Below are 14,710 nucleotides of genomic sequence, written 5' to 3' on the forward strand. Positions count from 1 at the left end.
GCTCTGTCAGGTTCACCTGCTGCTTCAGCCAGGAGCAAGGTGATCTCAGGATTTTCTACCCTCCCTGTGGAGCGCATCGCCACCAGAAGGCTGCAAAACTATTCTCAGTGCTTGCACATCCAAACTATGAGAGAGACAGACCTGGTGTGGCTAATCAGCAGCAATGTTACATGAGCAGCAATGTTAAAGGCTTTGCAACACCTCCTGTCACATGATGTCCTGGCCCCAGAGAGTCCACCTAGACTGGAAACACCCTGAGCACTGGAGTCATCACATGTGGCTCAGACCAGACTGGGAAAAACAACGTGAATAAGGACAGTAGCACTGGGCCCACCAGTACGGACCACTGATGAGTTGTCTCTAAGGTCTTGCACAACCTGCTGAGCTCTGCTGAGCTGCAGTGTCATGTAATGGCCAGTCTGGATCATTGTCCTGCTCTGAGGAAAGCCAAAGTAAGAGAAATACAGTAAAACAGGCATAAAATGTGGTTGTTGTCAGGCTTTTGTGCTCAGGCTTTTGAGGCCACACATCAGCAATGTAGCTTTTACTTGCAGAGTGGAAGTGGACTGGATTTCTGACACTGCTTTCCCCACAGTGATATATGTGTGTGTTTGGCCCCAGAGTCCGCACGTGTCTTTCTGAAGATGCGCAAGACTTGGGACCCTTACAGCTCTTTGCATCTCTGAGGCATTGCAGGCTGAAAAGTTTGGAGGCTGGAAAGCAAGACCGACGATGGAGCCCCCGCATGCTCTGGCCCGTGGTGAGGTAGTGGGTCTCGGGGCTGACATGCAGGCCGGCACGAGCTCTGCATCGCTGGCATGCCCTATGTGCACCGAGGACAGGCCTCCTTGCTCTCCTCTTCTCCTGGATGAGAGGGTATGTATCGTGGGACTCCCGGTTTTACTGTGCTATTAAGTTATTGCCACCCCTTAGGACAACCCTGCAAGAAGGCGGAGGACTCGCATAACTCTGGATCAGTAAAGGAAGCAGCTCAATTAGCATTTCACATGCCTTTTCTTCCCTCTCTTCTTACCTTCCCTGCAGCGGGCATGCTTTCCCCTTAAAGGATTGTCCTGTTTCTGCTCCTTGCCAGCGTTGGCAGGGTGACAGTAGTCGAGTGTGCAAACTTGTGCTATTGTCCCCAGGCCAGGGGGAGTCATGGAGACCCACTAATATGACACAGGAAAATGTTTGCTGATGGCAATTCTATGGGCTTTGTCTAACTCTTTCTCCATCATGACGACTCGATTTAAGTCTCTAACTGTTTGACTACAGATGCAAGAGTACTATCCAACTCCATCCTTTTGTCCGGGTAGTTTGAATGGGTAATTCAGCTTTTGTGTAACTCAATTGAGGGGGCAAACATAAAGACAAGATTCTTGAGCGCTCAAGCTCCCTTTCCATGGATATCTGCACATCTCTTTAGAGATTTGTTCCTTTCCTACCTTTTTCTGACATCATCCTCCCCTTAAAAAAAAAAAAAAAAAAAAAAAAAGCTCTGATGGGGAACGGTTAAAAGTAGGCTAGCCTGGTCCCCCGTATTACATTGTCCTGTGCCAATGAAGCATGGTTAGTATCAGCCCCCAGACAGCTTTGGGGAGCACAGAGAATAGGTTGTCTAAACTTTCTTAGCTCATCATAAGCATTTTCTCTTTGGATTGTGTCTTTAAAAAAAAAAAAAAAGGCCTTAGTAGGGGTGAAGAGGATAGGCGAGAATGGTAGAAATCTCAGGGAAATGATTGTATTTATTAGCTGTCTTTCTGTGGCTGTCCCCATGGCAACAATTTGTGATGGCAAAGAATGTGAGAACGGGGAGGCTAATGCCTGATTGGGATGCTTTGTATTTGGCAAAGTGGCTTCTGATTGGCCTGAGAAAGCCCCCGAACTAGACGGAGTCGATATTCATTCAGCTTACTCAAGTGCTTGCTAAACTGCTTCTAAACACTCGCGGGCTCCGGCTGCTTCTGTAAAGGTTGGTAGTGTATAACCTGCATAACAAGATTAGCTGGGGAAGGGGGCTCGTCTCAGCAGCGCTACAGTAGCAGCCGGCGCGGGTGAGACAACCTCCTGCGCGCCCGGGTGAGTGTGTGTGCTTAGCTACGGGGACATGGGAATTGCTTCCGAGGCTTCTGCGTGCGATTTAAATGTTATCTAACAAGATTAACCATTGGGCTCTCCAGCACGAGCAAGCCAATCCCCGCGTCTGTGTGTGCCTGGGCAGTGATGCCGAGGACGCTGGGCTGCGAGTGTGGGGCAACGCTTGCAAAGTTTACCCGCACGGCAGCGAGCTGACAACTTGTTTGTTTAGTTGAGAAGTTTGACATGTTTCTTCCTCCCATCCTGCCCCAGTTTGCTTGATGCTTTTTGATGCTTTGCGCTCTAAATCTGCCCATCATGTTTCACAGGTTTACCAAAGTTTGAAGAGAAGGATTATAAACTTTTAATGGAAATCTCTGCAAGCTGCATTCTGTGAAATGGCATCAGACAGCGAGGTAAAAACCCTCCTGAATTTCGTCAATCTGGCCTCGAGTGACATCAAAGCGGCTCTGGATAAATCCGCTCCTTGCCGCCGGTCAGTTGACCACAGAAAATATTTGCAGAAGCAGCTCAAAAGGTTTTCCCAGAAATACTCCAGGATCCCGCGGTGCCACCCCAGCAAATCCGCAGAGTGCAGTGTGAAGCGGGGCACGGAGGACAGGAGTCGCGGCTCCCAGTCCGAGGTGGTGGACTCCAGCCACCACTGCAGAGCTGCTGCTGAGAAGGTGCTGAGGACAGCCAAGGTGGAGGAGAACTTCTCTGGGGAGCAGGTTTTGCAGGAGCAAAACCCCGAGCCTGCCAGGCCGGATCAGGTGCCAATGAGGAAGAGACAGCTGCCTGCCTCCTTCTGGGAAGAGCCCCGGCCGGCACAGAGTCTGCTGGCCAGGAGCTTTCCCGCAGGCCTGGATGGGCTCCCAAACTCCGGAGACCCTGTTCCTTATGAGGGGAAGAAAAGCAGAAGGAGCCCGGAGGCTGCTGGCCCGGAGAGCCCCCCTGAGCCCGTGCAGCATGGCAGCGAGGACCCTGCCAAGGCTCCGGGGCCACCCATGTCTGGCCGGGTGGCCGCCTGGACCTGCTGCCCCTTCCAGTGCCCCGGGCAGCCGCTGTACCAAACCCCGGGGGCGCTGCCGCCGTCGCCCTTCCCGGGTCTGGGGCTGTGGCGGAAAAGTGCGGCACTGCCGGGGGAGATCCAGCACTTCAGCAAGGAGGCGGACAGCACGGGGCAGAAACTCTACAGGCCCATGGTTTTGAAACCCATCCCCACCAAGCCGGCCGTGCCCCCTCCTATTTTCAATGTTTTTGGCTATATTTAGCTGCGGGGATAGGAGCTGGGGGTGTGTGACTTTGAACACAATAGCTCCTTAAAATGAATTGAAATGTAATGTCAGGTGCTGGTCATGAGCGAATTGCGGTGTGGAGCGGTGCGCGGGGAAGGAGGGTGGTTTCTGTCTAGAGACGGGCAGCGATTGCACGGGGTTCCTCTCGCACAGGCTGGGGTGAATTAAACAACGGTTGTGAATCTATCTGGGCTTGATTCTCCTCTCACTATGCAGGTGTAAATCAGGAATAAGCCTTATGAAGCCAGTGGCATGAAGTGCAAGGCAAATCAGGCCTCTTTTATTGAAGTGCATTGTTTGAGCCATGGCGAGCTGGGCTAAGAGCCATTCATAATCTGCACTTGTAACACCTAGGAGACCTCCACCATGTGGGAACATCTTTCTGGGGTTGCCCTGCAGCCACAGCAGTGAAATGAAATGAATTAAACCCATTCAAAGAGTTTTTGTGCTTTAAAGTAATTCCAGAGAAGTCAAGATACTTGGGTCACTTCCTTTAGCGTGCAAGAGACTGGAAGGACAGTATTTAATGTAGAAACCACATTTGTAAATTGATTTAAGCTCTTCTTATATGTAAATATGAAGAGAATTAAAAAAAAATTAAGAAGGGAGGTAATTTTATCTTGGTCATTCTGCAAACGAATTCTGTTTGTTTTTGCCCCACTGAGTAGATGCAGATTTTATATGTAAGTGGTGGTTAAACATGAGGGCTGAAATCTCTGCCCATTCAGAGTGATATAGATCAACAGCAACTCTTCTGAGGCTGGGAAATTAGCTAGTGTTAGACTGCTGCAAAGAAAAGCAGAATTAATTTTTGAGTGTCAACGGCACAAATGACAAATCATGTAATTTGCTGAATACAAAAATATAAAATATGATAGAAAAGTGTATAGCATAGCCTGCCTTGACTTCTGACTAGCACAGGAGATCTTTTATTTTGCCTGATTTTAAGATGCAACCACAAGATCTGACTACAAAAGTGTTTTCTCAATTACTTCAATGAAGTTGCTTTAGAAAAGCTCATAGGGGATATTCCTAAGTTAAACATCTCTAAAGCCCCTGAAGAATGTAGTGCTAAGTTACAGAACACGAGATCTGAAAGTTTTAATATTGCAGGCTTACATATCCATTCATTTATATTGTAAATGCTGTAAATCGCTGAGGTCAAGAGAAGTATATTATGGGAGAAAAAAAGGCCAGAGAATGGACTCTGATCTTCCAGGGTCTGAACCAGCTCCCACTGGAGTTAATGGGAACTTCTCCCAGGATTCGGCAGAAGGCAGCCTCACTAGCATAGCTCCCTAGGACTCTTAATCAGTATCTCACTGAGGGGGAAAACAGGCTCAGCTTCTTTTGAGGACAATGCAATCATAAGAAAGTTAACATTTTAAGCCTTCTAAAGTATAGCTTCAGATCTTCTGATAACCAGGTTGCAACTTTAGTTAGGATATGCACTACCCTCTGGCCAAAAGTAGCTTATTCTTTTCCTAAACCTCTCACTGAATCACACCTGTGTTTACCTATATGAAAGCAAGGTCTGTAATGCGCTAGTCTAGCAGGCCAAAAGTAACAACAGAAATCATTTTCACTGCCTTCTCTCTGGTACCAGCACTTAATGCGTGTATCAAGCCTGTGCAGACCACTCTTATAGGAGAGAGATAGCAGGAAGTGGCTTTGGTAGCACATACCTGCAACTACATGCAATACGCAGGGTGGTGAAGAGCGGGTCTAAGGGTTAGTGGCACCCAGTTAGCACTTGACCTAGAGGTGCAGATATGATTTTTGTATGTTGGGGTGGGGGGAGGAGAATGAGGAGACTCTGTCCCTCCCTTACTCTAACAGAAATCAAAGGTAGCACTCCCTTTTAATTCAGTGGGAGAATTATGGCTCTGATTTTGCAGAGCTATAGGCAAGGGATTTCTTTATATGGAAATAGCAACATTTTCTCACGTACATAGCCTTGTGTCACTGTTGTAATACAGATGCTGAACTCTGTCTCAGTGGTGTCACTGCACAGTAGCATCCTTGGCATCTCCGAATTTCCAGCTGGGTGAGCAGAGCAGGTCATGTAACAACCCACAGGTATTGCAGTGATCGCTGTGGGCAAGCGTTCCTGGTTGAGTTCAAGAGAGAAACTTGGAAGTGCTGCATATTACACCAGAGTATGGATTTCCATCAAAATTGAAATAGTTGCAAAAGTGTATAGCTTCTGCAGAAATTTTTTTTCTGAAGGAATCCAGAAAAAGAAGAAAGTTCAAACCAAGCTTCAATCTTTTTGGAATTAAGTGCTTTGTTTTGCTTTTTCTTCTTTTAAACTCTGCCTTATTTTGAAAGTGTGTGGCTGTATGCTTTACATGTAGTAGAATAGTATGTTTTTAAGTTAAGAGGCAGAGGGTCAAATCAGACTGCTCCAAATGACCTCCAACACACAGATATTTATATACTTACCCTCAGATTCAGACAGATGTTACATTCTAAAATCCTTAAAATCTTCAGGAAATGGGACTTCCCTCACCAGCCCAGGGCAGACGCTAGGCCTTTGGTAGAGTTCTGGTGCACGCTAAGAACTAGAGCATCAGTGAAGTAAAATACAAATGAACAGAAGACAGTTTTTAAGGGTAATTGAAATTACTGAATGTGTGAGACTTTCCAAAAGATTTGCAAAGAATTGCAACTCTGTCTCCTTGCTTGCAATGCTTGCTGTTCTCTCACCCCTGAGTTTACCTTCAAAATTATTAATTGTTCAGGCTTGGACTTATTCAGACTTTTCCTGGCTATTTTTGTGCTAAGTTATTCAGTGTGGCTATTCAGGACAGCTGATAGTCCTTCAGAATCTACTTGTTTATTCATACTTTGAAAGACAGAAATATAACATTCGAGAGCTGCTATTTACTACAACAGTGCAAATTTAAACTGTTAACACCACAATAGCTTTTATAAATAATGGGAAGGGAGAGGTGAATGAAAAGGCTTTCATACAAAATAAAATAAAAAATCAAAAAAGTGCACAGGAACATAAAGTGAATTGCACATGTTGCAGTAAAAAAAAAAAAAAAAAAAAAGTACAGTAACCTGATCATGAAATACTCCTAGGACATTTCAGAAAAAGTCATCATCTCTGAAGAAGTCTATCATGCTCAGTAAAAATGAACCACTTTACCCTGCACTGGAAGTACTGATCTGGTTACAGAGCCTTGTTTGTTTGGGTTGTTTGGTATTTGCCATTTCACAGTAACTTCTAGACAGATGTATTAACTTCACATCGAATTTGTACAGATTCAGTATCACACATGAAATAACTTGTGTCAGCGGTCAGTGTGTAAGAGGTAGCCAGCTCTATTTCAGTGCAAATAAATGTAAACTGACTGTGTAAAGGTTCTCAGCAAGGATCAAGCAGAAAGGATATAATAATATTATAATTACTAGATTCACCCTCTTACAGACTCTTTTCTCCATAGTTTCTGTGCAAAGTGTGCTCTTATTCTTCTCGCAGTTGCGATACTTCCGCATCAGATTAACACTCTCCAGCTCAGTGATACTCCTGGTCAGGACAAATGTTTGAGAGGTACCAGAACATGGCCTTCCCAATAGACATGAACATTCCTTGGCTGAAGAAATGGACTTTGCATATTTGCTCCACCCAAACCCAATTTCAACTTTCCAAGGAAATTTAAAAAAAAAAGGCAATTTGTGAGACTTTTATATATGTAATGATTTTGGTTCAGGGGAAATTCTCAGCTTGGGATTGTTTATGGAAGCCCATCCTTGTGGTGTATATATGCAGATGGTGATTTCAAAACCTTCTATCAGCCAGCAGTCTCCAGGACTGTCACTGCACACCAAACAAACTCTTGAGGACATAGTCTCTGCCAGGCAATACTGGCCTAAAGAATTCCCATCCCTGTTCCCTTTCCCTCCACCCAGTATTTGATTAGCCTGGAGCAGTTCCCTGGTGTGGTTTATAAGGCATCTCCACGATCACAGCTCGGGAAAGCTGCACTGCTCAGTGCTGTGAGGTGTCTTGCAGTGGCCTGGGACAGGCTTTTCTAGGCAGCACAGCACATAGGGAATAAAGGTGCATTTTTTTTACTTTTTTCTTTTTTCTTGAAGTATGAATATATTTTCTAAAGTGTTGGTCTGCAGGAACAGACTCCCAAAACCCAGAAGAGAGTTTTAGTGGCCCATTCAGGCAGCTGTTCTAAGTATTGAGAACACTGGCAGCCAGCTCCTAACTGGTGTGACTGGGAGGCTCCATCTTCTGAGCCTGACTTAGTGCCCGTGTGCCACAGGACTGAGCCTACCATGGGTCTGGATGAAGAGACAGCACAGCTCCCCTCTGAGCACTTCCCCCCACTGTGCAAGAGTGTTGGGGTTCACACTTCGGGACAAGGAGGCAGATCCCAAATTGGTAATAAGGGAAGTTGCTGGACAAAATTTCAACAGTGGAGAAATCTCAGTTGACTTTCCAAAGCTTTGCCAGAAGATCACAGTTCAGCCTGAATTGAAACTGTGTTGTTTTTTCAATTGCTTTTGTATTTGAGAAGGAGACAGCTATGGATAGAGCACAGTTAGTTGTAACTGTTTCTGCTTCTGCTCACATCCTATTCCACAAGTGCTAAACACATTTCATGCCAATCCATTTCGCAATCTAAACTTCTGTGCCCAAATAGGTCTGCATGTGTACAACACAGTTTTAGTCTTGTGTTAAGGTGTAAAACTCCACACAAAGAAAACTCAGTGCAACACATTTTCCCTACTTATAGTTCTGCCTGATTCCATGGATGGTACGCCACCCAACAAGGAAAACACATCTGTCAAATCTCTGGTGGGAAACCAGCCAAACCATAGTGCACAGCTCCTTTGTTATCTAAGATAAGGAACAGTGTGCTTCTAGCATGAGATCTGCAAAGATATGATGACAAATTTTGGTTCTTCCATCATTACTTAGGTGTCTGATTGGGACTGAGGCACACATCAGATCACAATGGTTCAGCAAGTCACACCTGTCAACGGAGCTGTAGTCACTGCCAATAACTATTCCTGAGCTCCTCAGCCTCCCCAGCTGTGAGGGAATGTGACTTGTTGAAAACCTCAATAAAAGAATTTCATGGACAATTATAGCAGTTCAGCTGATAGATGGTAACTTGTTAAGCTGCCATAAATCAGTTGTGGATCTGAGCTGTAAATAGGTGACCTAATTTTCAAAGAAGCTGAGATAATAACTTTCATCAGTGTCAAAGGGAGCTAAGAAATACTCCAAACTTCCAAAGACAGGAAACTCAGGGCTAAATACTAAGGCTTTTATTCTACCTCAGTAATATCTGACACCAAATGTGGTCCCATGGGCTTCAGTGGAACTACACCTGGTGTAAGCAACTTCACATCATTCAGGCACCTGAATAAGGCTTTGGAAGTCTAATTCTGGGTATTCATTTTTATAAATCTCAAAGTTTGAGTTTCATCATTTTGAAATAATCTCTCTTCTTCCAGTAATATTACTGTCATAGCCACAGTGGTCCAAGGAGGTAAGAGAGGCTGGGTTTCATGGGGATGGTAAGATTCAGCACAGCAACAGTTAAAGTTGGTTTAACAAGGTTGCATATCCCTGTGTACCTTGCCTCTCTCCTCTGCGTCATTGTCAGTTCATGTTCCTCTAGGGCTTCGTTCTTTTCTGACACCAGCTTCAAGACAGAGTAAAGCTACTGTTTTCAGTGCAGCTACTTCTAATTTACACCCAAAAAATGAGCTCAGAGTTGCTTTCAAATCCCCAGTCTAGAAAATTCTCTCAAACAGAATTTCACCTATTTCTTGCAATATGAGCTGTACTTTCTATGCATAAATACAGTTCTTACATCCTTCTTAAATAAACCTTCCCTTGACTTTTAAAGGAATCAGTACTTTTGGATTTCCCCTAATATTTACACAGTACTATGTTGAGGGAAAAAGAATCTACTAAAAAGTTCTGAGCTTTGAATGTTCAGAAATCAAGTTCTCTTTTCAAAAAGAAAGGTCAAAAAGAAAAAAGAAAGTAAAAGTGTTAGCAAGATGGTGTCAAAATATCAGAGAATTAGTAACCAGCACACTGAGCAGAAATTCAAAAAATAGAATAGAAACTAAAAAAAAAAATCAGTCAGTGAACAAAATGTGATTGTTTTTCCAGACACAGTGATTCTTGATGATTTCTGAATTCTCATCACAGGAAGGACTCAAAGTTCCACCAGACCCCAGAATACCTTCTGGTTCCTCATTGATACTTGCTTCAGCACTACTCATTTTTCAGTGCTGGTTTTCATTTCCCTTTCTTTGCAGACCAAGCTCTGGGGTGAATCGTACATGTTTTCTCTTGGAAAAAACAATGATAGTCCTGTGTTTAGCACACTGTTTCAGTTTGTTCTCATTCTTGCTCCAGAAGTGTATTTATTTTAGTTGAGTAATTGGAGAGCACTTGACCAAGGCCAGCAGCAGTTCCTCCCCACCATGCAGCGCATGTGCCATCACCATGCCGTTGTCTGCTGTGATGACACTGGGTGCCATGCCGGGAAGCTGCTGTGTGTCTGGCTTGCCCAAGGTCATTGTGTGTAATCATGCTGTAAGTATCGAATCAGTCTGTCCGGGAGAGGCAAGGTGTCAATAAGTTTAATGCGATTTCTTCCAACCAAGCTTCGAACCTTGATGCGGCAAAGATGGACAAGAGATCTTGGGGGCTCTGAAGGAGAGACAGGTCAGAGATATGAGCAGAACAACTTAAACTTGAGAGCAACAGCTCTCTTTGACCTGGTCAGTGGCAAGCACACCAAGGCTGGGGTAACGTTATTGGCAGCTGAAACCACTGGCTGTGGCCAGCATGCTGATGCAGCTCAATTTGAAAGGAGTCCTGCCACAGCACACCCATACAGGCCACAAAGGATAGGAAGGGGAACGTACAAGGACCTTTACAGATGGTTTGGGGGAAGCAAATGGAGATACGGAATTGTTCTGCTGTTTTTTGCACAGTCAGGATTTCCTCCCACCTCCTTCTCTTCCCCTCTGCCACGCACCACGCCAGCCCCACGGTGCTGGGAGGGCCTGAGAGAATTGCCGCGGGAGAAAAGAAAGAGGGAGATTTGTAACTGTGTGGGCAGAGGGTAAAGGGGTGAGGCAGAAGCCTCGTGACAGAGAGCCAGTGCCACATAAAGTCCTGCTTTGCAAAGTGCCAGGAGCGATGGTCTGGCAGTGTGGCTAGCGTGGGAGTTGCCTCCATGGGAAACACAGCTAAGCAGGAAGATGGGGAGGAAAATATTAAGCAGAGGAAAATGGGAGGAGAAGGAGGAATGAAAAACAAGTCTTTTCCTTTTCTGGAACAGATAGATGATGCCCCTGGCATCCATGGCAGCCTTCCTAAGGAAGGAAGCAGGGCTGGAGGCTGGGATGCTGCATCCCATCTCAGACTCAGCAACAGGTTTTCCTGTGAAGATTTAAGCATCTGCTTTGCTGTACTCAGTCTCCCCACTGAAAATAAGTTTGATATTTTTGCAATTTAGCTGGGTCCTGGGGAACTGGCTCTGACAATGTCAATGAAAGACTTTGGATGCCTATGGAAAATGCTGTTTTAGAAATGCAGAGTATTAGTGGTGGTTTTAAGGCCACTAGTGCCTGCTGAGCCACTGTGGAGATGTTCAGGTTACTCACCTGCCCTACTCTGGCTGCACCCCTGGTTCACCCAAATGAGCCTTCCTACACTGGCAAGGCTCATTCCCAGTGGGTCAAATCCACAGCTGGTGTAAATTTAATATCACAGAGTCAATGGCAACCCAGCAATTTCTACTACCTCATACCTGGCCCAAATGTAATTCAGTCTCAGTGGGGAAATCCTATAGAGTTTAACAGGGATGAATCCAGTATGGTTCTGTAGAAATCAGGTTAAAAACCTATAGGACTTTTCAACAGAAAGAATGGAAACTATAAGAGGACATGGTGACTGAGGTTTTGAATCCAACAGTGGGACTCTGTGCAGGATTCTTCCCTGGGTGACCATACCTGCTTTTTCTTTAATGACAGCCCAGTCCTCATAGCTGTCTATGTGCTCCTTGAGACGGGAACAGAGCTGCACGTTACCCACATAATCCAGGAGAACGTCGATAATTGGCCCGGCCCAACGACTCATTTCTGGAGCAGACACCATGTCACAAAACTTCAACAAAAAACAGATTCATCACTGTCAGTGAGAGATGAATGCACCCCGCAGAAACTACAACAACAGCAACAGCCCTGGCTACTTTGGTTGTCTCACCTTTCTACCAGCCATGAGGACAAATCCAAGTTTTTCCTCAGAAAACTTCTACTTAAGCCTCTTTTTTGAGACTGAGGGCAGAATTCCCCTTTACCACCACAGGAGGAGGAGACGAAACCCTGGTGGAGTACTAGCTCTGGAGCTTAGAAAGGATCCTGAATTGTTTACAGGGGTCTGACAGTCCTTCTCCCATGGGAATGGGAGGGCAGAGCAGCGCTACTGGCTTCACCCCGAGCTGGTGCTGGAGCTGCTGTAGGGTCCACACAGCCCAGGGTGCTGCAACCAAGCGTGCTGGGTCCCTTTCCTTCTTCAGAGGGCCTCCGTGGGGCAACTGTGCACAAAGGAGGCTCTGGAGAAACAAGAGATTTGGCAGAGCACAGCACCTCCTGGCTCTGGTGAACCCACTGGTATCTTCAGTTTTTGGGTATCAAACACCTTGCTAGAAACGAGTCTGGGAGATGAATCCCAGACAGTTTCACTCACATGTAGGAGAACTATCCTGGGCCTAACATGGAGCAAAGACACCTCCCTTACTCAGTCCTGGATCAGGCAAAACGTCTGTTACCACCAGTGAGAGCTGCAGAGTACTCAGAGCCTTTGCAAGGAGGGCTGCTTATATCGATAATGAAAAACAGACTTAAGAAACTGACTTTATGTTGTCACATTTAAAAAAGTAGTGGCTTGTCTTTCCACTTCAGTCTAAATATGTGTATTATACTAGACAGCTTCATCTGTCTCTATTAGGGTGCTGCATATGATGAAGATATCTGTGACTTATCTGCATGGGAGCAGTCAGGAAAGTTAAGATGAATTAAATCACACTGTGCGCACAAGAATTCAGGCACATGGCTGAACCCAATTGAATTATGGTGGTTTAAGTACCATTCATCAGCTCAGTCACTGACGCTGTCAGCAGGCACACTCTGAGCCTACCCCAAATGTGAAAGAAACGGCAGCAGCTTAAACCTCCTTCAGTTTAAACTGTTGTAACTAGATCACATTTGATTGTATTTGCATGAGCCCTAACTCAAAATGCATTAAGCCCTTGTGTGGATACTCTCATTCGGAAATAAAATGATATTAGCTCATCTAGGGAAGAATAAAGCTGCAGAATATTATAAGCCCATTTTATTTAAAGTGAGAGCATCCACAGAGGTGTTTACTACTCTTCTGACTTTGTTTCCCTAAGCATCCCTATGTAGTGTTTCCTAGGAAAATTAAATACTGGGAGGATCCCAGTGGACAACCCAGTTTCCTACCTGGACTGATTATCAAAATTTCAGTTTGGCCTGATTCTCCAGTGCCACTGCTGTTGCCATGCAGCTAACCACAGGAAGTGCAAAGAAGGGGATCTGCACTACCACCTCCAAGCAGTAAAGCCACTCTGTCTGAATTTAAATGAGGACACAGGTATAGGTCAATAAAACACTTGGTCTTAATGTTCTTCTGTTCTTGTCTCTGCCAGAGATCTTGCCTGTCCTTTTCTCTCCTCCCTACACACAAGCTCAGTCTACAAAAACATTTTCCAGAATAAAAATGTTCCAAATCTTGTTGCAGAAAATGAAGCAAAGCAAAACAAAACAAAACAATGCAAACCTGCAACTACATGCAAAGGGATTTTCAGAGACAAAGTGACTCTAGTCCCAGGACATATTTTGCCTGCAGTCTCAGTAGGCCCCTGAATGCCCTATCACAGCAGTAGGATACTTCATCCCCATGTTCATTGTTTGAAAACTGCAATTTGGGAAATACAGAGTGAGACAGTGACCATTTCTCTGGGTTCACTTTCCCCAAGAAACATTAGTTTAGTAGCAATAGTAATGATTTATAGTTATGCAGTTTTCAAATTCACTTCCAGTAGCTCATAGTCTTTACTGTATAAAGAGTAATCATTCTGACTTATTATCTCTATGTAAACTGGTATGAGAAAATAAGAAATATACATCTTTTGTGAGGAGAAGGTTACGGTTTCATATGATCCTCTATATTTCAGAATATAAACCTTCACAACCATATCATGAAGCTACACCATACATCCCTTACTTTTATTAGCCACCCTGGTTGTTGGAAGTAAATTTAAAATAACATTTCTTATAGGGAAGGAATTGCTTTTTCCATTCTGTATGTATTTGTCCCTCACTGATATCTCTTCTGCTGTAGGCACAGATATAATTTTACACAGCTTTTGCTATCTCTGTCTCATGTTGTCTGACCTTTGAGGTGAGGTCTGCAAGAGGTTCCGCATTTTGATATGCACTAAGAAATAGTGTTAGCTGAGACCGAGAGGGAAATACTGTATTTCTACAAGTGAAAAACAGAATGTTTTGTGTGGCTGGGATATCACAGAGGGCTACAGACAAACTCTTTCTCTTTGTCTTGGGATTCCAGCCCTCTGCTCACTCTGTGTTGTATCGTATCATGGCTCAAGAACTGGGGATATTGTATTTTATGCCTTTTCTCTGATGAAAATGTGGTGTCCGTGAGAAATTTTGCTTCAACAAATCCTCTCAAGGAGACGGCAGCTCTGTTCAGGATGAGAGATTTTTTTTCCTTTTGTTTCCCAGGTAGGTACTGGAGAGCAAAATCTTTTGGAACACAGGAATTATGAAAAAGCTCAGGATTTCCCAGGATCTTTTAATATTTTCCTTTATTCTTTTCATCACCGAGGAGTATTTTTTGGTGACCATCTCTTTCAGCTGAATGACACTTTCTTCTGAATCCCCCAAAGCTACGCTTTAACTAGATAGGAGTTGATTTAGTCCTTCCCTGATATCCTCCTGAAAGAGGACTGCCATTCTGAGCTATCTTTGCTTTGCTGCATATTGCAGGATAGCAAATTTTGATGGAAGGGCTGGATTTTGTTTGAGATATTTTGGAAAGAGTCAACAGAGACCAAAAGAAATGTGTTACCTGAGATCCTGTAAAGTAGTTTAGAGGATTAAGACTCCAATTTCATCTCATTGAAAGCCACAGCTAAGCTTTGGAAAGGACTGCACAGATACATATGTAAGACATGGACACCTAAAATTCATAAGTGGCTTTGAAAATATGAACTCATGGATCTAAATCT

At 44.5% G+C, this 14,710-nt stretch overlaps 2 protein-coding genes across 4 annotated transcripts in view; one reads left to right on the forward strand and one right to left on the reverse strand.

Annotated features, from left to right (window-relative positions):
* Positions 1-2,474: 2,474 nt before the first annotated feature.
* Positions 2,475-3,525, forward strand: FAM181A (family with sequence similarity 181 member A). Its single transcript, XM_013941017.1, has one exon. The coding sequence runs from the start codon at positions 2,475-2,477 to the stop codon at positions 3,348-3,350; it is 876 nt and encodes a 291-aa protein (XP_013796471.1). The 3' UTR covers positions 3,351-3,525.
* Positions 3,526-8,686: 5,161 nt separating this feature from the next.
* The window catches only part of ASB2 (ankyrin repeat and SOCS box containing 2), a 30,826-nt gene continuing 24,802 nt past the window's right edge, over positions 8,687-14,710 (reverse strand). For 2 of the 3 annotated variants that reach the window (XM_067295624.1, XM_067295626.1), the window contains 2 exons: positions 11,388-11,541; positions 8,687-10,077 (listed from right to left, as the gene is read on the reverse strand). In XM_067295624.1, coding sequence (XP_067151725.1) covers positions 9,941-10,077; positions 11,388-11,541 — 291 coding nt within the window. In that variant the 3' untranslated portion in view covers positions 8,687-9,940. The remainder of the gene's footprint in view (positions 10,078-11,387; positions 11,542-14,710) is intronic. The other variant, XM_067295625.1, reaches the window with a different exon arrangement.

Source organism: Apteryx mantelli, chromosome 4, assembly GCF_036417845.1.
Source record: "Apteryx mantelli isolate bAptMan1 chromosome 4, bAptMan1.hap1, whole genome shotgun sequence".
NCBI classification, from domain to species: domain Eukaryota; kingdom Metazoa; phylum Chordata; class Aves; order Apterygiformes; family Apterygidae; genus Apteryx; species Apteryx mantelli.